Consider the following 22,272-nt stretch of genomic DNA (forward strand, 5'->3'; position numbering starts at 1 on the left):
TAAACATCACACCACAACTAGGCACAAGGGAAGGGATTTGACTAAACATCACACCACAACTAGGCACAAGGGAAGGGATTTGACTAAACATCTCACCACAACTAGGCTACAGGGAAGGGATTTTACTAAACATCACACCACAACTAGGCACAAGGGAAGGGATTTTACTAAACATCACACCACAACTAGACTACAGGGAAGGGATTTTCCTAAACATCACACCACAACTAGGCTACAGGGAAGGGTTTTTACTAAACATCACACCACAACTAGGCACAAGGGAAGGGATTTTACTAAACATCACACCACAACTAGGCTACAGGGAAGGGATTTTACTAAACATCACACCACAACTAGGCTACAGGGAAGGGATTTTACTAAACATCACACCACAACTAGGCACAAGGGAAGGGATGTTTACTATGTGGTCCTCTGTAGCTCAGCTGGTAGAGCACGGCGCTTGTAACGCCAAGGTAGTGGGTTCGATCCCCGGGACCACCCATACACAAAAATGTATGCACGCATGACTGTAAGTCGCTTTGGATAAAAGCGTCTGCTAAATGGCATATTATATTATTATTATTACTAAACATCACAACTAGGCACCAGGGAAGGGATTTCACTAAACATCTCACCACAACTAGGCTACAGGGAAGGGATTTGACTAAACATCACAACACAACTAGGCACAAGGGAAGGGATTTTATGAAACATCACACCACAACTAGGCTACAGGGAAGGGATTTTACTAAACCTCACACCACAACTAGGCACCAGGGAAGGGATTTTACTAAACATCACACCACAACTAGGCACAAGGAAAGGGATTTTACTAAACATCACACCACAACTAGGCTACAGGGAAGGGATTTTACTAAACATCACACCACAACTAGGCTACAGGGAAGGGATTTGACTAAACATCACACCACAACTAGGCACAAGGGAAGGGATTTTACTAAACATCTCACCACAACTAGGCACCAGGGAAGGGATTTTACTAAACATCACACCACAACTAGGATACAGGGAAAGGGCTTTACTAAACATCACACCACAACTAGGCACCAGGGAAGGGATTTTACTAAACATCTCACCACAACTAGGCTACAGGGAAGGGATTCTACTAAACATCACACCACAACTAGGCACCAGGGAAGGGATTTTACTAAACATCACACCAGAACTAGGATACAGGGAAGGGGCTTTACTAAACATCACACCACAACTAGGCACCAGGGAAGGGATTTTACTAAACATCTCACCACAACTAGGCTACAGGGAAGGGATTCTACTAAACATCACACCACAACTAGGCACCAGGGAAGGGTTTTTACTAAACATCACACCACAACTAGGCACCAGGGAAGGGATTTTACTAAACATCACACCACAACTAGGCTACAGGGAAGGGATTTTACTAAACATCACACCAAAACTAGGCTACAGGGAAGGGATTTTACTAAATATCACACCACAACTAGGCTACATGGAAGGGATTTGTCTAAACATCACACCACAACTAGGCTACAGGGAAGGGATTCTACTAAACATCACACCACAACTAGGCTACAGGGAAGGGATTTTACTAAACATCACACCACACTAGGCTATAGGGAAGGGATTTTACTAAACATCACACCACAACTAGGCACCAGGGAAGGGATTTTACTAAACATCACACCACAACTAGGCACCAGGGAAGGGATTTTACTAAACATCTCACCACAACTAGGCACCAGGGAAGGGATTTTACTAAACATCACACCAAAACTAGGCTACAGGGAAGGGATTTTACTAAACATCTCACCACAACTAGGCACCAGGGAAGGGATTTTACTAAACATCACACCAAAACTAGGCTACAGGGAAGGGATTTTACTAAACATCACACCACAACTAGGCTACAGGGAAGGGATTTTACTAAACATCACACCACAACTAGGCACCAGGGAAGGGATTTTACTAAACATCACACCACAACTAGGCTACAGGGGAGGGATTTTACTAAACATCACACCACAACTAGGCACAAGGGAAGGGATTTTACTAAACATCACACCACAACTAGGCTACAGGGAAGGGAATTGTGTAATCTCCTTGAACGAATGAACTAGTTGAAGACAACTTGTTCTCTCTCTGGTGTGTGTGTGTGCACACGTGTGTGTGGACACAGTAAATGGATTATCTTTCTCTCTAACAGATGCTGACAGAAAAATATCCCCTTGGGCAGTACCGGGTAGCTGTCAATCCACTGAAACAGTGGCTGGTCCATACAACAACTAAAATAATAGTGGTTAGGAAGACAGCATTACAGCCTTACTGCTAGTAGCCCAGATGCAGCCTACTTGCTAAGAAAAAGAAAGAAATGTAGCCAACACTGTGACCCTGTGAGTGGATGAGTGTATTTGCTGAGTAAACAACCAGCAGGGAAAAGCTTTGAGCAGCAAACACACAACAAACACACCTGCAGATATATTCAGTCACAGTCACAGCTGCATGGCATACAGCAGGTTGTTTAGGGATTGCTAAACACTGAGGGCTTATTGACTCAAGTGTGATGGATGAAACATCTGGGTTGTGTTCATTAGGGCACGCAACGGAATACGCTTTACAACGGAAAATGAACATTTCTTATTGGACCAGTCCCTCCCTGCTTCAATCTGTTTTCTTCCGTTAGGTGCCTAATAAAATGAACACGACCCAAGCAATAGTGGTCATAATTACTCAACTCCTCCTCTGTCCCCACTCTGCTTGTCCTGAACCTGTCTCTCTCCAACCTCTATCCATCTCTCTCGGAGTGGGAGGGAACGAAACCCTGCTGCTTACAAAACAATGACAGGCCCGTTTTGCCACACTCATACAACACTGACAGCACTTTGTCAGGCTATATTAAATCATCCCCTGAGGATTCATCCAAAATGTCACCCTATTCCCTATATAGTGCACTTCTTTGGACCAGAGCCCTGGTAAAAAAGCCCTGGTAAAAAAGAATGCACTATAAAGGGAATCTGGTGCTATTTGGGACATAGCCTGAGAGAGGAGGGCCTACAACACAACACACACCAAACGAGGCGCTGCCTGTCTCGCCAAGGGGGGGTGGGGGGGGGTTGTTTTCATGACAAAGAGAAGAATGGATGGAGTAATGGTTTAGAACAGTATACAGAGGGAGGGAGGGAGGGAGAGTAAGAGAGGGGGAACAGAGAGAGGGGGGAGGGGGAGATAGAGAGAGAGTGAAGAAGATAGCCAAAGAGTGACAAAAATAGGTGAGGGTCACAGTGAATGAATTAGTAACCATGTCAAGCTATGGGTGACTGGCTGCATTATGGGACACATAGTGACAGACAGTCCCTGGTCCTGAATGGTGTCTCTGGGGAGTCATTTGTCACCACTGGTTTATAGGACACCAACGGTCTGATCATCATATATCTCCTAAACACATCTCTCACACTTTTCTATGAGGAGGAGAGTCGTCAACACATTAGAATGGATAGGGGGAGCTTGCTTCCCTCCCTGTCTTACCCCTGCAGAAACACTTAAAGGCAGATGTCTTAGAGGGGCTCACCAACTTAAAGAGTAATTGTTTTGACATGAATCCTTTTTATGCCGTAATCATGTCTGGTAATGTGCCATGCGTAGGTAGTCCCATTGAAAAGTGGTCTTGTGGCTAAGAGCACTTAGGTAAGTGCAGTGTAGCGTTGGGCCAGGGACAATGGGAGCACTCTTAAAGCTACAATATGCGATTCCTTTTTCAGCAAAATGGCAGCCCCACCACTTGTTTTTGTATACAACTGAAAGTTGAGGCTGGGGAAATGTCCTTTGAAATGACAATTGAACTCATTCCCAGATCCCAGATTGCACCTTTAAGAGCTGAGTGAGAAGGCAAAGGAAGAGCCGCATCTCTCTTAGTTTAAACAACCTCCACACAAGCCTCCTGCAGAACAGATGCCAACTGTGATTCAGACTAGACAGAAAATCAAGGCCGCAATGACGATGATCAGGGCTTCCACTCCAGAGAAGATGTAAAGAGAGTGAGAACGGACGGTGGCCTTGAGGACTGCACACAAAGTGCTGCACAGCTGTGTGCTTCTACGTGACTAACCTGGAGTCGTGACAGTACAGTTTGTGTGCATGTAGAGAGAGAGAGAGACAAAGCCATAGAGACAGACATGCATAGAGGAGTGGAAAGGAGATGAAGAAATTATAAAAGTTACCAGTATGGGCAGCTTAGCTTTTCACAATGAAAATGTTCACAGTTGAACCTCCAGCTACTATCATGGCCAGTCGCTTTGGATAAAACCGTCTGTTAAATGGTATATGTTATTATTACCTGGTGGCCCCTCATCCTCTGGAAGTGTCCGATGGTATCACTGATGGTGTAGACCCGTACATGGCCCATGTGGAGACGGCCAGAGGGGTACGGGAACATAGACAGGACATAAAACGTATTCCTACGGGAACTCTGGGGAAGACAACAAACAAATGCTCAGGGAAATAGACTTCATGAGGCTGCGAGAGCCTTGCAATCAATAATAATACAAAATGTTTGACAGGAACTAGCCCTACAAATCTGTGTCTGGCAACATGTGATTAGCGCAACTAACATTGTAGGAATACCAGTTTTATAGCTTACTGTACGTTCATGCCAGTGTTATAACAGTGCTATAGTCCTAATAGTTATATAGCCTAGGTCAGTGCTAGACTACACTCCTAGCTCCTGGATTCTTCTGTCTGTATGTCGAAGTGCAGCTGTAGCAGGTTTCCAGAGTGTGTGAGGCAGCAGTTCTTTAATGATTCCCAGTGTCTTTGAGAAAGGCAAGCCAGGCCAGATAGATGGCAGAGTGAGGGGCTCTCTGGACTGCGTCCCAAATGGCACCATATTTCCTACGGGCCCTAGTTAAAAGTAGTGCAATAAATGCAGGTTAACGTTTTTCATCATGAAACTTGTTCTGGAGGCAGCTCTGCAGAGTGGTCCCTAGCTGGCACAGCCACAAAGTCATAGAATCAGATGTTAAACCTAATCCTAACCTTAACCCTAACCCACACTGCTAATGCCTAACCCTAAATTAAGACCAAAAAGCACATTTTTGGTTTTCATAAATTTTTACAAAACAGCCAATTTTGACTTTGCAGCTGGCTTATCTAAGGGGCAATCGCTCAGTTCTGCCTCCATGACAAGACTCATGACAATAAACATCAACCTGCGCAATAAATAGGAAATAGGGTGCCATTTGGGACTTCACTCTGTATGAATCACCCAAGGTCAAGAGATAGCTGAATAACTCAATGAGCTCAGACTGACTAAACAACCTTTATATAGGCAAGAACAACGGCTCAAATTATCTTGGAGCTCATTGATGGACTGAAGACTTTTGTGTGGAAAGCCTGGGCTGAATCATGATGCATTGTGGGTTTGTAACAATGTCGTGACACAAGGTTGGATGTCAGGGCCATCTACAGTGCTATTTGCCTTGGAGGAATGTTGATGGTTGTGACAACAGTAATCAAAAACAGAGACGGACAAACAGGAGACTGTGAATAGGTTACTTCATTACTAAGCATATTACGCCTATGAGTCAAGAATATTAGACAGTAAGTGAATGATTTAGTGAATGTTTTAGAGTTTACGCAAACCAGAAGGCCTCCCAAAGGGAACACTAAACAGGGTTCAACCAGACAGACGCACACATATAAACATAGCAATAGGCCCAGGTACTAATGCCACATGATGAATATGGTTATTCTGAAGGATGCTTAATTACCAGAGTATGGTTTAATATTAGGCTAGATTATAATTGGAAATAAAGCCAGGGGTGTTTTAAAATATTCATCTGACAATCTTTCCCAGAAGTCTCTACTAAGGGCCAACAGAAAGCAAAGAGAGAATTTAAGAATTTCTGCCATCTCACCTCCTCCAGCGTATCCCTCTGCCACTGCTCCATGATACGGGGGTGCCACCACTGCTCCACCCTGCGTCTGGTGTCTGCTTTATAGTCCCTGTCCCAGACCCCTGTCTCGCTGAACAGGGTCCGAGCCCCGGCTCTGGGGCAGGGGGAGAGGAGGTGGGGCAGGGGGGCCATGAGGGCACGGTCAGCCCTGGACCTGGGTCTGCCCAACCCCAACCTGGCAGAGAGCCACTCTGTACGCTGCCATCTGCATGGCTCTGTCACCTAGGCAACACAAGGACACAGTTCTATTAGTCAGGGCTCTGCTCACAAGAAAAGACAGCAGCCAAAGCCTCAGTCAGCTCATCCCCATTCTTAAGGAAAATAGGCTGCTAGGAACAGGATGAAAATATCAGTCTGGAGTTTGATTCTGGTTAACAATAGTTGGTGAGTAATACCTGTTCATTAACACAGTAATAGATGTTCAATAACACCTGAAGACATCAGATCACATAAGGCAAAACTGAAAAAAGGCACACACATACACATCGTACGCACACACACACACAAACACAGTCACCAAGATAACCAAAGACATTATAGGGTAAATCCATTTGAATTCAATCACTTTTTAACAGCACTCCTTTTGATTTACACGAAATCTTCCATACATATTTGCCCATTGTAAAAGTACTCAGAAAGTGACTTTTTGTAACTGAATGCAAAAACATTCCTGAGATAAAGGTGCTCAAAGTTGACCAATTTTGCATACCCCACCATACCATGAGAAATCTATGTCTACATCACTGTAAAAGATCAACGAGATTGATATCATTTAAAAGCTTACAAACAGGGTTGTCAAACTATTTTATAATGTCTGGGATTTATTTAATTTATTTTATTATTTTATATTCGCATATGTTGTAGCTTAGACCCTATTTTACATCATCTTAGGTTTTTTGTTGTGCCCGCCCTCGGTTGAGACAACACTCTCTTGAATACAGGGGTGGGTGTCATGTTTTGGCTGATACATGTGCTAAAATGGGTATAAATCTATTTTAAACGTTCAAATGGTACCACAAAGATGGTTGAAGGTCCACACATCAGAGACCGTTGACTTGAATGGGAATATCAGTTGTTTTATATTATACTGTCAATCCTCCATAGGATTGGGGCCCCGTGTAGCTCAGTTGGTAGAGCATGGCGCTTGCAACGCCAGGGTTGTGGGTTCGTTTCCCACGGGGGGCCAGTATGAAAAAAACAAACATGTATGCACTCACTAACTGTAAGTCGCTCTGGATAAGAGCGTCTGCTAAATGACAAAAAAAACAACAACAACAAAAAACCTATTGAAATCATAGAAATATAGATAACAGAATAGCCATGACCATTTAAGTTGACATTTGACGGTGGGTGGACTGGCAGTCATCTTTGTGGTAGTAATTAGATGTTAACATTTTTATTCTATTTAAAATGTTAATGGTGTACCAGCCAGATTGCAGTGGTCTGAAGGGATAGGTCCATTCTATGAATACTATTTATATGATTGAAATCACACCCACCCTGTATTCTAGAACATGTTGTATCTCAACCGATGGCAAGAAGAACACAAAAATATATATATATTTATTTGCGAGAAAAAAAGAATATATGGGAGATTGGAAGTGATGCAGACAATTACATTGATGGAAGTTACAATCTGCAATATTAAAGCTGATCTACCCCCCAAAAAATATACAAATTAAATTCAAAAGAAGAACACAAAAACCTCAGATGGTGTGAAATAGGGTCTAAGCTTCAACATATGCAATTCAATTTTTTTTACATCTGAGTTTAGGTGTTTTTTTTTATAATTGACGTTAAAAGTTTAAAAAATGACCATTTTTATTCAAACATTATTTTCAAATAATTAATCAAATAGTTTGACAACACAGTCTGTAAGCTTTTACATTATATTAAACCCAACCGTTTATCTTTTCCAGTGATGAAAACACAGATGTCTCATGGTATGGCGGGGTAGGCAAAATGGGTCATTTTGAGCACCTTTATCTCCTGAATGTTTTGGCATTCACATCCTAAAAGTCAAAAGTTTGGACACACCTACTCATTCAAGGGTTTTTCTATATTTTTTATATTTTCTACATTGTAGAATAATAGTGAAGACATCAAAACTATGAAATAACACATATGGAATCATGTAGTAAATAAAAAAGTGTTAAACAAATCAAAATATATTTTATATTTGAGATTCTTCAAATAGCCACCCTTTGCCTTAATGACAGCTTTGCACACTCTTGGCATTCTCTCAACCAGCTTAACCTGGAATGCTTTTCCAACAGTCTTGAAGGAGTTCCCACATATGCTGAGCACTTGTTGGCTGCTTTTCCTTCACTCTGCGGTCCGACTCATCCCAAATCATCCCAATTGGGTTGAGGTCGGGGGATTGTGGAGGCCAGGTCATCTGATGCAGCACTCCATCACTCTCCTTCTTGGTAAAATATCCCTTACACAGCCTGGAGGTGTGTTGGGTCATTGTCCTGTTGAAAAACAAATGATAGTCCCACTAAGCCCAAACCAGATGGGATGACATATCGCTGCAGAATGCTGTGGTAGCCATGCTGGTTAAGTGTGCCTTGAATTCTAAATAAATCCCAGACAGTGTCACCAGCAAAGCAACCCCCACACCATAACACCACCTCCTCCATGCTTTACGGTGGGAACTACACATGCGGAGATCATCTCACAAAGACACGGCGGTTGGAACCAAAAATCTCAAATTTGGACTCCAGACCAAAGGACAACTTTCCACCGGTCTAATGTCCATTGCTCGTGTTTCTTGGCACAGGCAGGTTTCTTCTTATTATTGGTGTCCTTTAGTAATGGTTTCTTTGCAGCAATTCAACCATTAAGGACTGATTCACACAGTCCCCTCTGAACAGTTGATGTTGAGATTTATCTGTGACTTGAACTCTGTGAAGCATTTATTTGGGCTGCAATGTCTGAGGCTGGTAACTCTAATGAACTTATCCTCTGCAGCAGAGGTAACTCTGGGTCTTCCTTTCCTGTGGCGGTCCTCATGAGAGCCAGTTTCATCACAGCGCTTGATGGTTTTTGCGACTGCACTTTAAGAAACTTTCAAAGTGCTTTTTTTCCCCATATTGACTGACCTTCATGTCTTAAAAAGTAATGATGGACTGCTGTTTCTCTTTGCTTATTTGAGCTGTTCTTGCCATAATATGGACTTGGTCTTTTACCAAATAGGGATAGCTTCTGTATACCCCGCCTACCTTGTCACAACACAACTGATTGGCTCAAACGCATTAAGAAGGAAAGAAATTCCACAAATTAACTTTTAAGAAGACACACCTGTTAATTGAAATGCATTCCATTTTTTTGGTTACTATATGATTCCATGTGTTATTTAATAGTTTTGATGTGTTCACTATTATTCTACAATGTAGTAAATTGTAAAAAATAAAGAAAAACCCTGGAATGAGTAGGTGTGTCCAAACTTTTGACTGGTACTGTAAGCAAATGGATATCCCGGGGTGAGAGAAGGACGATATGACAATCTTGATACCGCCCAACCCTACTTTCTATCCACTTCTTCCATGCCGGGCAAACAAGTATAGATAGTTTTGTTTAAATCAAAAGGGAAGCTGTCAAAAAGGGATTGAATTCAAATGGATTTACCCTATATTATTATAATAACATAGCAACCTTGGCAACAGAGGACACACTCACACATAGACACTTGAGTGACACAGATGCTGCTGACATGACACATCATGAAAATATTTCCCAAGAAGTGTTCCATCCCACACAGCATATAAGTCAAGGCCCTTGGTAACACAAGTGGGTCAGACGTGTCAACCTACAATTGCCCCTTGCAATTGTCTCTAGTAAAAAAAAAGGGGTATTTTCCTGGTCACTAAATCATCATTGCAAGACTGCCATCGGTTTTCACTCTATACAGTAGGCTAGGTTGTATCCCTGAGCTGATGAGGTGTGCCTATGGAGGGACTGCCTGGGAACCTCTCTAAAGAGCCTATAGCCTAGTGGTTGTTAGCACGTCCATATCCATACAGAAGGTGACACATTGACACACTCAATGAATTTGTAAGCCTACTGACATGGATAACTTGAAGGAGTTGGTTTTACATAAGCTATCAATCTTTGAGAAATTCAGCTAAATGTTAAGTACCTCCAAATATGACAAACAACTCACAAAAAATCACTACATGCATGAACACTATATGTTAGTATCTTTCATGCACGACCAAGTTAATAATATTGAAACATTTGACATGATGATTGTGTGCAGACTGTAGAGCAAGTGTCACTCGCTCATCAGCCAGCAGCATTTATTCTCCTCAAACACCCACTCAAACCATAGATGGAGACATCTGCTCTGCTGTAGCCTAGCTACTCTATAGTCTCTATGGGACATCAGTGCAATGCCACAAATACACTATCCTCCAGCTAGAGCAGAGAGAGAGATATATAGAGAGAAAGAGAGATAAAGAGACATACACAAGGTTGTGTCTGTGCATATGCGAGTGCGTGTAGGAGAGAGAGATAGAGGATAAGATGTTTATATGGTTACACTGACCCTTGTGAATGCCATATCTTTACCATGGAGAGCCTTGCATGCACCTTGAAAGATTCAGGCGATGCAAATCACGTTGTTCCAAGTTCACAGGGTAAATACATTTACATTTAAGTCATTTAGCAGACGCTCTTATCCAAATACATGAGAATTTGTGTAATATACTAGTTTTATGTGCTTGTTAGTTATTCAACAAATGAATCACGAATACCGTTAATAAGAAAAATAGCTAGCTAGTTAGAACGCGACTCGAGCTATCAATTCTTGAAATGACAGCCACATTAGCTAGCTAGTGACATTTGTAAGCTAGATGTTGCATGTTGAACGTCAGTGAAAAAGTAGCTTTGATCACAGGGTTTGAAGTTACTCACTGTGTTCAATTTCCAAATCCTTACGTTAAGCGATATGGCTTTTATCATGATCCATTATCTATATCCGATTCAAAATGTTATTGTGCACGTAAAGTCGTTGTATTCACCCTGTTGTCATGGCTCACACCTCCTCAATGTGCGCCGCCATGTTTGTTTTTAAAAGCTTTATTGACAGCTTCCTCTTAGAACAGCGTAACAGAGCGTGTGTGTAGCATGTTACATGTCATCTGTGTGGCACACTTTTGCGGGACCCTAGACTTGATTTTATACCCAACAGTCATCCAAAACTGGTCGGGTCTGTTCCACAACTCAGCTGTATAGGCAACCAGGTGAGTTAGGGGATCTATCTTACAGTGTGTGGCTAACTCTCTCTGCAGCTATGCTCATATATTTATTTTGTGTGTGACTGTGTATGTGTGTGTGTGTGTGTGTGTGTGTGTGTGTGTGCATGCAGGCAGGCATGTGAGTTCATCTGAGTTCCTTTGTGTGCCTACCTGACAAGACATCTTGTCATTATCCCCAAAATGAAAACAATTTGTTAACTGAAACCAATCAAACATGACGGATGAATGTAAATGCAAATGTAAGCATTTTGTATACTAAGAAATAGAAAAGTATATTTCAAGCTTCGGATGAAGTTGAATGGGATAGGAGTGAGACTATTTTCTCAAGGTCAGCCTGTCCTAGTTGCACAGTCAGCTCTACTTCTCGTTTGTTCATTGTTGTCACAATGTGCTGTGAATGTCTTTCAAACAGCAAAACTTTTCTCTGTTTCAACGTCATAACAGATACCATACCCACTGATACAAATTCAGTCTAGGCATTCTCAGTGTTGCCTTGATGCAATCTTTCCCATAGTTGTGATCTCAAATGGAAAAGCTTGCAGTTGCATTCTCAAATGACATGGTTTCTGCCCACATTGTCAACCTGTGTTGTTGCATGATGATATCCTCAGGCACTTACTGAAAGAAATACATAATCACATTGACAGTACCAGTCAGCAATGACCAAGATATACTGTGTAGTCAACCCCAACTTCTGTCTTCTAATTCAGTGAGTCTGTATTACATTCAGTGAGTCTGTATTACATAGGTTATGGAGTATTTGGTGTCAATAAATGGAAATTGTTGACTTTAGGCTACACATAAGTTATTGTTCTCATAAATTACTTGGATCTAATAGCTAAATATTGAGCTGTACATGTTAAAAGTTCAAACTTTAGACTACCAGCGTTTGCTTTATTTTATTAATTGCAATGGCTGGCAGGCATGAGACGGTTCTGCTGGTTACCTTAGCAACCCTTTAATCTCCACACCAGATTGTTTTCAGTTAAAGGATTTCGATTTGTGGAACGGGGAGTTAGGCGAACCAACAAACACACACGCACTCACACACACACACACACACACACACACACAAAGGCTCTCCTTAAACTTGTTACAGAGGGAAATATACAAAATCACTAACTACTAAACAAAAACTGAAAGACCTTCTGTTATGTCTTGCAGTAGCACGTGCCTCTTTGATGTCGACTTCCATGGTAATATGATGACTGGACAGAGTACAGACTAGAGTGTTTCCATGCACTCCATCTCCATTACAGAGGAGATAGATCCAATGTGGAGGAGGATGCCTCATCTAATCAGAGGCATTTCTCTATGAGAGATCCCCTGAGCATGCACCTTTGATCTGACTGACTCGCAGACAGAGGGAAGGAACACAGAAAAAGGGAAAAATAAGTAAAAGATGGAGACGGGTGGGTGGGTGGTGGAGGTGTGGTGTGGTGGGGTTGGGGGGATAGTGAACGGCAGAGAAACAACACAGAACCGAAAGGCTCTGTACTATCCATAATCTGACGTCAGTGTGCTAAATTAAACCAGGGGTGCCGTGGCCGCTCTCCTTTCACGTTGTATATCAGAATCAAGCGGACCACGTCCCTTGAAATGGATGGAAGAAGGAAATGGGTTTTTGACAGTATTTAGACAGAGTTTCCTCCTACTGCCCTTTTAAAGAATAATCTTCATTCAGCTGATCACTGATGAATGAATGAACGAACAGGACAGTGGGCACATACGCACAGTACTTACAGTACCTTGCAAAAGTATTCATCCCGCTTGCCATTTTTCCTATTTCGTTGCATTACAACCTGCAATTTTAATAGATTTTTATTTGGATTTCATGAAATTGGACATACACAAAATAGTCCAAATTGGTGAAGTGAAATGAAAAAAAATAACTTGTTTCAAAACAATTCTAAAAAATAAATTACTGAAAAGTGGTGCGTGCATATGTATTCACCCCCTTTGCTATGAAGCCCCTAAATAAGATCTGGTGCAACCAATTACCTTCAGAAGTCACATAATTAGTTAATAAAGTCCACCTGTGTGCAATCTAAGTGTTACATGATCTGTGTCAAATGATCTCAGTATATATACACCTGTTCTGAAAGGCCCCAGAGTCTGCAACACCACTAAGCAAGGGGCACCACCAAGCATGCCGCATCATGAAGACCAAGGAGCTCTCCAAACAGGTCAGGGTCAAAGTTGTGGAGAAGTACAGATCAGGGTTGGGTTATAAAAAAATATCCGAAACTTTGAACATTTACATTTTAGTCATTTAGCAGATTTTTTTTATACTGGCCCCCCGTTGGAAATGAACCCACAACCCTGGTGTTGCAAACACCATGCTCTATCAACTGAGCTGCATCCCTGCCGGCCATTCCCTCCCCTACCCTGGACGACGCTGGGCCAATTGTGTGCCGCCCATGAGTCTCCCGGTCACGGCCGGCTGCGACAGAGCCTGGATTCGAACCAGGATCTCTAGTGGCACAGTTAGCACTGCGATGCAGTGCCTTAGACCACTGCGCCACTCAGGAGCACCATTAAATCCATTATTAAAAAATTGAAAGAATATGGCACCACAACAAACCTGCCAAGAGAGGGCCGCCCACCAAAACTCACAGACCAGGCAAGGAGGGCATTAATCAGAGAGGCAACAAAGAGACTAAAGATAACCCTGAAGGAGCTGCAAATCTCCACAGCGGAGATTGGAGTATCTGTCCATAGGCCCACTTTAAGCCGTACACTCCACAGAGCTGGGCTTTACGGAAGAGTGGCCAGAAAAAAGCCATTGCTTGAAGAAAAAAATAAGCAAACACGTTTGGTGTTCACCAAAAGGCATGTGGGAGACTCCGCAAACATATGGAAGAAGGTACTCTGGTCAGATGAGACTAAAATTGAGCTTTTTGGCCATCAAGGAAAACGCTAGGTCTGGCGCAAACCCAACACCTCTCATCACCCCGAGAACACCATCCCCACAGTGAAGCACGGGCGGCAGGTAGCTTAGTGGGTAAGAGCGTTGTGCCAGTAACCGAAAGGTCGCTGGTTCTAATCCCCGAGCCGACTAGATGAAAAATCTGTCGATGTAAGTTGCTCTGGATAAGAGCGTCTGCTAAATGACTAAAATATAAAATGTAGCATGGTGGTGGCAGCATCATGCTGTGGGGATGTTTTTCATTGGCAGGGACTGGGAAACTGGTCAGAATTGAAGGAATGATGGAAGGCGCTAAATACAGGGAAATTCTTGAGGGAAACCTGTTTCAGTCTTCCAGAGATTTGAGACTGGGATGGAGGTTCACCTTCCAGCAGGACAATGACCCTACGCATACTGCTAAAGCAACACTTGAGTGGTTTAAGGGGAAACAATTAAATCTCTTGGAATGGCATTGTCAAAGCCCAGACCTCAATCCAATTGAGAATCTGTGGTATGACTTAAAGATTGCTGTATACCAGCGGAACAGCTGGAGCAGTTTTGCCTTGAAGATTGGGCAAAAATCCCAGTGGCTAGATGTGCCAAGCTTATGCAGGCTCAAGTTTTCTGTTTTTTTGTATTATTTCTTGTTTGTTTCACAAAAAAAATATTTTGCATATTCAAAGTGGTAGGCATGTTATGTAAATCAAATGATACAAACCCCCCAAAAATCCATTTTAATTCCAGGTTGTAAGGCAACAAAATAGGAAAAATGCCAAGGGGGGTGAATACTTTCGCAAGCCACTGTATGTACTTGATACATTCATGAAGGTCAAAAGTCTCCTGAGGGCTCTTCGATTCAAGGTGGATTGAAAATTATTCTATCATGGGATCTGAAAATAAAATAAACAAGGCCTATTGGAGGATTGTGATGAAACTATAACAGGATTGCCTATGAGTTGTGTAAATAGACAATGGATTGTATTTAGAATATTGAGAATAGGATGGGTTTGTCTGAGGGTCACTAATCCTAAAGTCAATCTCCATTGATGTGCTTTGATGTTTTGGTTCAATACAGCCCCTTAGCTAAAGACACAAGGTGAAACAGCCTGGGAGTTCACATCACAATGTGAAGGAGTTCTCTGTGTGGGCAAGGGATTTATCTTCCTGGACTCTGTACTGTTAAAATAGAAAGACTCAAAACACCATCATTGTGTAGTAAAATCATAAGGAGTAGTGCACTGAGATCTGGTGTTTGGAGGGTGTTTGAATGTAAACCCAATGTAAGTGTTATGATACACTGAATGTATTTCAAAACAGAATGGAAGTACCCTGAAACACCCAAAGTGGTTCTTCAATCTGAATAATTGTGTTTCTAAGAGAATGTTGTGAAAACACTTTTTGGTGTTTCAGTGCATGTAAAAGGCAGCATCAAAACACAACAATAATGTTTTGTTAGACTGTCTCTCATTCAATCAAATGGTTTTACATTTCTAATTGGTTTATAGCATAAATATTGATTGCTAATTTTCAGTCAATATTTTGATTTAACATTTTAAAGACTGGGAAATGAATATTTTTCCTAGGGTAGACTTTGGGACTTATTATAGGCTACAGTTGCCAGGCCCATTGTGAGATTATAAATAATGTTACAATCAAAATGTTTAGGGCTATGTAAATTATAGCAGAGGTAACATGTGTAAAGTGGGCCTTCATCACTGGTATTCATGTGAGAAGGTGGATGTGAAACATCGCCTTAGTTCATTTTAACAGTGTGGGAGGTTATATGAGATCAAAACAGGAGGACTGTGGGTTATTTCAATGGCTGCAATGAACCAGGAATGTCCTTTTATTGTGGTTGTTGGAAGGTTGTTTTTGGTTTGGAGGAGGCACACAGGGTAAGTGACTCAGTGGTTGGGATAAGACTCTCTTTTACCCTTAATTAATTTTTCTCTCATTCTCTCCATCTTAGTTTCACAATTATTACATGATTCCACTTCTTTAATTTGCAATTTAGTAATAGCTCACAAATCAATATTGTAAAATAACACAGCCATCTATTCACCCATAATTACTCTGGGATGAGCTAATGACTGACAGCTTTGATCAGCTCCCTCTTTGCCTTTGAATGTCAGTTCAAACACTTTCTCTGGTGCCTGTTTTCAAACTAATGTAATCTATTCTGCAAGCAGAAGTAAAGTCCACGACCGAAAGGAGGGAGATTACAGTTCACACACATTCACACACATGCACAGAACCAGATGACAAACGATCACACCGCATCGGAGAGAGAACGTTCCTCCTCTGTGTGACTGGGTAGAGGAGAGGATGCGGTGGTGTGGTGGGTGAAAGGTGGTGGTGGGGGGCTGGTCTGTCCCCATCTGTCAAAGGTGACCTTTTGGGGGACGGTCGTGTGATTCACGTCCATGTCAGCCACGGTGAGAAGCAATCTCACACCATCTTGGCTCCCAGGGTCCAATGAGGAAGGGCCTGATCAGCCTCTGCCTGTGATCATTGTTCAGAGGGTCTGATAAGTGTGATGTTATTTCCAGGGCCTATTTCACATTGACGGCCCCTCAGCAGGTGCTGGCCGTGCACTGTCTGTGTCCTTCATTGATATTTTCACAGAGGAGACAAAAAGAGGAACACGGTGGTATGGTGAAGACGAAGGGTTCTGAAAGGCAGAAAGAGTAGAATTGTTAGTTAGAGACCATAGAAACGTCAGGGACACCGACATCCAAACTCATTACCGTGTCAACTGTAACATTTCCCTTGGTTTTCAAGCAAGTGTGACCCTGGTAACTATGACCCTGGTGTTCTTATTCGTCAGGTGGAACAGCAAGATCAGTTCTATTTTGAGAACGATTACTTCTCAGAAGCGTTGTTATACAGTTTCTTACTTTTCACTAACAGTGGTATGCATTCTGACAAGCCATCATAGTACTGTAGGAAGAAACTGCATAACAATAAACTCAGATACAAAACTGAACGAAAAAGTAGTTTGGTACTAGTGCCTATACATCACGTGCCAATACATGAGAAGTTTCTAATCAAATCCATAATTTACCACAAACTATATTGCCCCATAGTAATCCATCTAGCCTTCAACAACCACTGAATCTCCTGAGAGGCCTTATTAAGAAACACACAGACATTATAGTTCGTATCATTCCTCTGATCTTACTCAGTGCCATTATAACAGGTCGACATGGGAGTTCAGATTCACATCGTCTTGTTTTAAATCAGTGTTTTGATGGTGTGTGTCTAATACACTGTGTTGCTTTGCCTCATCAAGGCTGATAGTTCTCCTTCCTGTGAGAGAGATGAGCACTTCCACATACAGTACATAACAACACAACGCTTCCTTCCTTCCTCCGCCCACCATCCCGCCCGGCTCCAAACGGGACTCCTCGGTAATTAACGCTACTAATTAGTGCTCCTCTCTCCTATGGATCCCTCTGCAGTCTCACAGACACTGGGGGTAGGGGGAGGGAAAAATGTGTGTACCCCGAAACATTTTGTTACTCACCACAATCAAGGTATATGTTGGGGGCATTTAAGTCCACCTGTCCAACACTCACTCTATATTGTAATCCATTTGATTTGATTTGTTTATTTGAATCCCCATTAGTTTTCGCAGGGGCAGCAGCTATTGTTCCTGGGGTCCACAAAAAACACAAAAAGTAACAAAACAGTCACACAAATGTAAAATACATTGATATACAAACAATACAACAACAACAACAACAAAATAATGTATGTCTTAGAGTGTCTGTGTGTGTGTGTGTGTTTGTGTGTCCGTCCCTCATTTATATTGTTGTTGTCGTTTTTTAAGGCATGTACAAATGTAGTCATATCAAACCTCTCATTCACTGTATGAGTACACACACAACCACACCAGCCACATTGTCTCACGTCAAATGGCATCACTCCTCCACGACGCTCGTCCCTCAATCGGTGCAGATGGAATCGACATGCTATCTGATGTAAGACAATGCACCAGCCATGCAAGTAGCTATAGAAACTAACATAAACCCTAACCTGAACACACATCCTACCCAGAGGCACTTTTCAAGTTTCTCCTAAAGATGGAATCAGATGGACATTAATAATATTATTCCTCTCTAAATCTCTCCACTTCTAAATTGTCCCTCATCTCAACCAATAAGTAAAGGTCAGCTGGTTACCATGGTGATGGGTCAGGGGACTTGCCATTGTTGGAATGAAAAGGAACAGCGGAAGTAAGAAGAATCAAGGGACTCAGTCACAAGGCTCAGATCCACAAAAGGAGTGAGAGCATGGAGGATGTGGAGACAAATTTGTCCAATAGCCAATATCTAATTAAACAGGTTGTCTGTGTGAACCTATATTACAGAGTAATAGTGCCTGTCTGCTCCTGCACAGTGAGAGTGGATGGAGGACAGACCAGAAGCCACGATCAGGTCTCTTTTTTAGCAAGGTGCCCGGTAAAAAAAGAGATACATTTTGAGAAAATGAATCTTTTATACATTCTCCTTTGGCACAAGAGAGACTTTTATCTCTGTCTATTAGCATTTTTGGCGCTGAAGCAATTTACATTTTTATAGCATAATTAATGAACAAGAAAGTAATTTACATTTTCGCTCCATTCGACGGGCACATTGTCTGTCTGGAGCATATTTGATATTTGGAGGGGGCCAGTACTAGGGAATGTGTGGGCGAGTTTGTGTGTCAGTGTCTCTGTATTTGTTTGTGTCGATCAGTGTGTCAAGCAGTGTGTGTGTGTGTATTGGGGGAGGAGTGTGTGTGTATTGGGGGAGGAGTGTGTGTGGGAGTTTTCGAGGAAAAGACAGAACAGAATAGGCCTTAATAAACAACAGGGGAGGAATAGAGGAGGAGAGGTGTTTTCAGGTGCAAATTGAGTCCAGAGGCGACCTGTCTTTTATTTCAGCTGGTGCTCACATCAAAAGGGTGGAGGCAGTCCTTCACAGCAAATTAAACCATTCTAGCAGCTCAAAGGGAAATATAATTCATACAAGTATCATACATATTCCAGAACAAACATAAAAGAAACTGTGTCATTATTGTTCACCCTTTTTCCCTCTCCAAGTTGATGACCCTTGTGACGGTTAACCCTGTAAGGCCTGGCTCTTATCTTTTAAAAATGGCTCTCACGTTGATAGGGGTTTTCTGGCTTAAACATGAAAGGAAAGTTAGAATAAGGAATATCCCATATGACATTAGTGTATATCACTGAAAGAAAGCGACCTGGCTCTACGTACTTTACTGGTTTGTGACTCACTGACATCGCCCCCGGTTAGAGGGGAATAAAGCAGCCCAAGAGTTAACACACAGGAACTTTATTTAAACACACTGAGGCAGATTAATATGGGGATGCACATGGGAATGTACATGGGGATATAAAGTGGGAAAGATAGTGGAATGGTACACTCTTAGAAAAAAGGGTTCCAAAAGGGTTCTTCGGCTATCCCCATAGGATAACCTTTTTGATTCCAGGTAGAACCCTTTTTGGTTCTAGGTAGAACTGTTTTGGGTTCCATGTAGAACCAAAAATGGTTCTTCAAAGGGTTATCTTGTGGGGATAAGGTTCTAGATAGCAGCTTTTTTTTCAAAGAGTGTAGTAGTTCTGTAATGGACAGAAACAGTGGTAATGAATACACACATACCGAATGAATACACCAGGGCACAAATGCATACACTCTAACAATTAGGGGTTCAACAGGGGTTCTTCTAAGATCCTGAAAGTTCCTTGAAGAATATTAGGGTTCTTGGCACTGAAAATTGCCCCCAAAAGGTTATTCCAAGAACCCCATAGGAGGTGGGGTTAATCGAGGAACCTCCTTAGTTGGTGGGGGTTCTTGCAGGAACTTAACTGCCCAATTGAAACATTTGGATTTGAATTTGAAAGGACAGCAGGTGCAGGCACTTAACTGAAACATTTCAAGATCTCCTCAATTTAAGGAAAGGTTTGTCCCTTGTATGATCTAAATTGATATTGTTTTATGATGATACCATCTATCTTTTCATATTTGTGCAAATCTTGAGGGAGACTGCAAGTATTGTGTGACCTGCAGAGTCAAGAGGATGGGCAGATATCTGGCCCCCTAGTAACCTCCCTAGAAATCTATCAGGGCACAGGTCACACAGGTCGGAGAGAGTTTGAAAGGCAGGTTTATGTTACCCCCTAGACCAGGCCTGGGCAATTCCAGTCCTCGGGGGCCTGATTAGTGTCACACTTTTGCCCCAGCCCCAGCTAACACACCTGACTCCAATAATCAACTAATCATGATCTTCAGTTAAAAATGCAATTAGTTTAAATCAGCTGTGTTTGATAGGGATGGGGCAAAAGTGTTACACCAATCAAGCCCCCGAGGACTGGAGTTGCCCAGGCCTGCCCTAGACTCTCAGGCTCCGGTCGTGGGGGATGGGGGGTGGAGTGTGGAGCTTAGAGTTGTGAGGTGCTGATAACAGTCACCGGCAGGGAATTCGTAACAATCATTTTTAGTTTATTTGACCCTGCAATGAATGTGATTTATGCATACCTGTGGTCTAAATTATAAAGTGTTTTGTGGGGTAAATTATCTCTGTTTTGAAACTGTCATCTGCAACAAGACAAGCCGTCAGGATGTGTTTTCTTCTCTTCAGCCAGGCTTCAAGCCAGACATGGGATATAGACGTCCAGGGGACATTTTCCATTGAACTCTGTGACACAGCTGTGTGTGTGAGCGTAATCTAATCAGGTCTGTACAAAACCAGGAGACACAGAACAGAACAATAGCCTACATCGTGGCAGAGGGGAGGTTTCGGACATTGTCACATGCCAAAATAGAACAGGTGTGCTAGTAAAATAAAAGCCCTGCCAATACTGCAGCCAGCTGTCCCCCCTTAATGTGGCTGTAATTCAATCAGGTTTCCCCACTCACAAAATGGAGGTGTTCCTAACACATTGAGGTTCGGTGTACTTTCCAACATCAAATACACTCAGGGAGCAATCCTATGTGTCACAGAACAGCTGAGTCACACTCACAAGGTGCCCTACCTATGCTTATAGAGAGAGACAGATGTTTACTGATGTGCCTGGCTACCCATAGCTACATGTCCCAGTAGAATGTGCCAGTAATGTGCCTCCATAACAGCTGTCTGTCACAAACTGATCCCAACACTTGGCATTATTGAGTCTGTTGGTGGTGGTGGTGGTAACACATCTAAACATGCACTCTAAGCAGTCTGACTGGGGCTGAAATATAAATAATTAAGACTAAATCTATTATCATAAAGAGAGAGCATCTAACTTGATTAATTCCCATTAAGGCAATTCATTTCCGGCACCTGCTTCGATTTGATACGTCTTGCTCCTGGCATCTTAAGGGAGATTTCACTGCCATCTTATGCTTGTGTAATTACCATCAATTGGTCTGCACACAGACTCACCCTGAAGAGGCATTTGAGGATAATCAATGGATTGACTGATTCTATTGAATGAGCCTACCTTCTCATAGAAAGGAAGAGGTAGCGACAAGCCAGGAATCACTGATGGTGTGGCTGGGATTTAAAACAAACAATGGAGAGGTCTATTTTTGTTTATTTGCAGATGTATTCTCTATTATTTACTATAATATAGGTTTATTGTTTTAAATATGGCTGAACAGTCTAGCATGGGGAGCCTTCCACCTTCAGGCCTTCTTCTTAGTAAGGCCTTCCGATTTGTAGGGCTTCTTGGAGTAGGGCGAAGACAAGTTGGCTCTTGACGCTGATCCTGGGTCAGTTTAGCATTTTTCCCACCAACTGGGTTGGGGAGGGGAAGCTGATCCTAGGTCTGTACCTAGGGGAAACGTCACCCTGGGGTGGAATTCTCCCAGTCCATTGTCCAGCGGTGCTGAACTGTGGAATTCATGGGTTGCTGTCCGCTTCAATGGTGCTGAATCTCGAATCCGAATAGCAAAATTGAACTCTTTTGACAAAGTCAACATTTGAGTCATAAGGAGCCTTTGTGAATTGTATTTTCCCCCATCACAATTCATATTACAGGCCTAGGGACTCAGTTGGCCAAATAGAAAGCAATAAGGGTAATATGTTTTGACACAATCAAACATTACGCAATAACTTATCCATCCCAGGGTTGGAGATTTTCTTCAGGGAGGGAGGAAGAGGAGGGGGA

At 42.4% G+C, this 22,272-nt stretch overlaps 1 protein-coding gene across 2 annotated transcripts in view; it reads right to left on the bottom strand.

The window, feature by feature from the left end:
* LOC121586024 (probable leucine--tRNA ligase, mitochondrial) overlaps positions 1 to 11,003 on the bottom strand; it is a 43,244-nt gene extending 32,241 nt beyond the window's left edge. The window contains exons 1-4 of one of the 2 annotated variants that reach the window (XM_041902443.1): positions 10,866 to 11,003; positions 10,498 to 10,541; positions 5,910 to 6,170; positions 4,331 to 4,462 (exon numbers count right to left, since the gene is read on the bottom strand). In XM_041902443.1, the coding sequence (XP_041758377.1) occupies positions 4,331 to 4,462; positions 5,910 to 6,170; positions 10,498 to 10,512 (408 nt within the window). In that variant the 5' untranslated portion in view covers positions 10,513 to 10,541; positions 10,866 to 11,003. The remainder of the gene's footprint in view (positions 1 to 4,330; positions 4,463 to 5,909; positions 6,171 to 10,497; positions 10,542 to 10,865) is intronic. The other variant, XM_041902442.1, reaches the window with a different exon arrangement.
* Positions 11,004 to 22,272: the final 11,269 nt, after the last annotated feature.

This window comes from Coregonus clupeaformis, chromosome 17 (genome assembly GCF_020615455.1).
Source record: "Coregonus clupeaformis isolate EN_2021a chromosome 17, ASM2061545v1, whole genome shotgun sequence".
In the NCBI taxonomy this organism is placed as follows: Eukaryota; Metazoa; Chordata; class Actinopteri; order Salmoniformes; family Salmonidae; genus Coregonus; species Coregonus clupeaformis.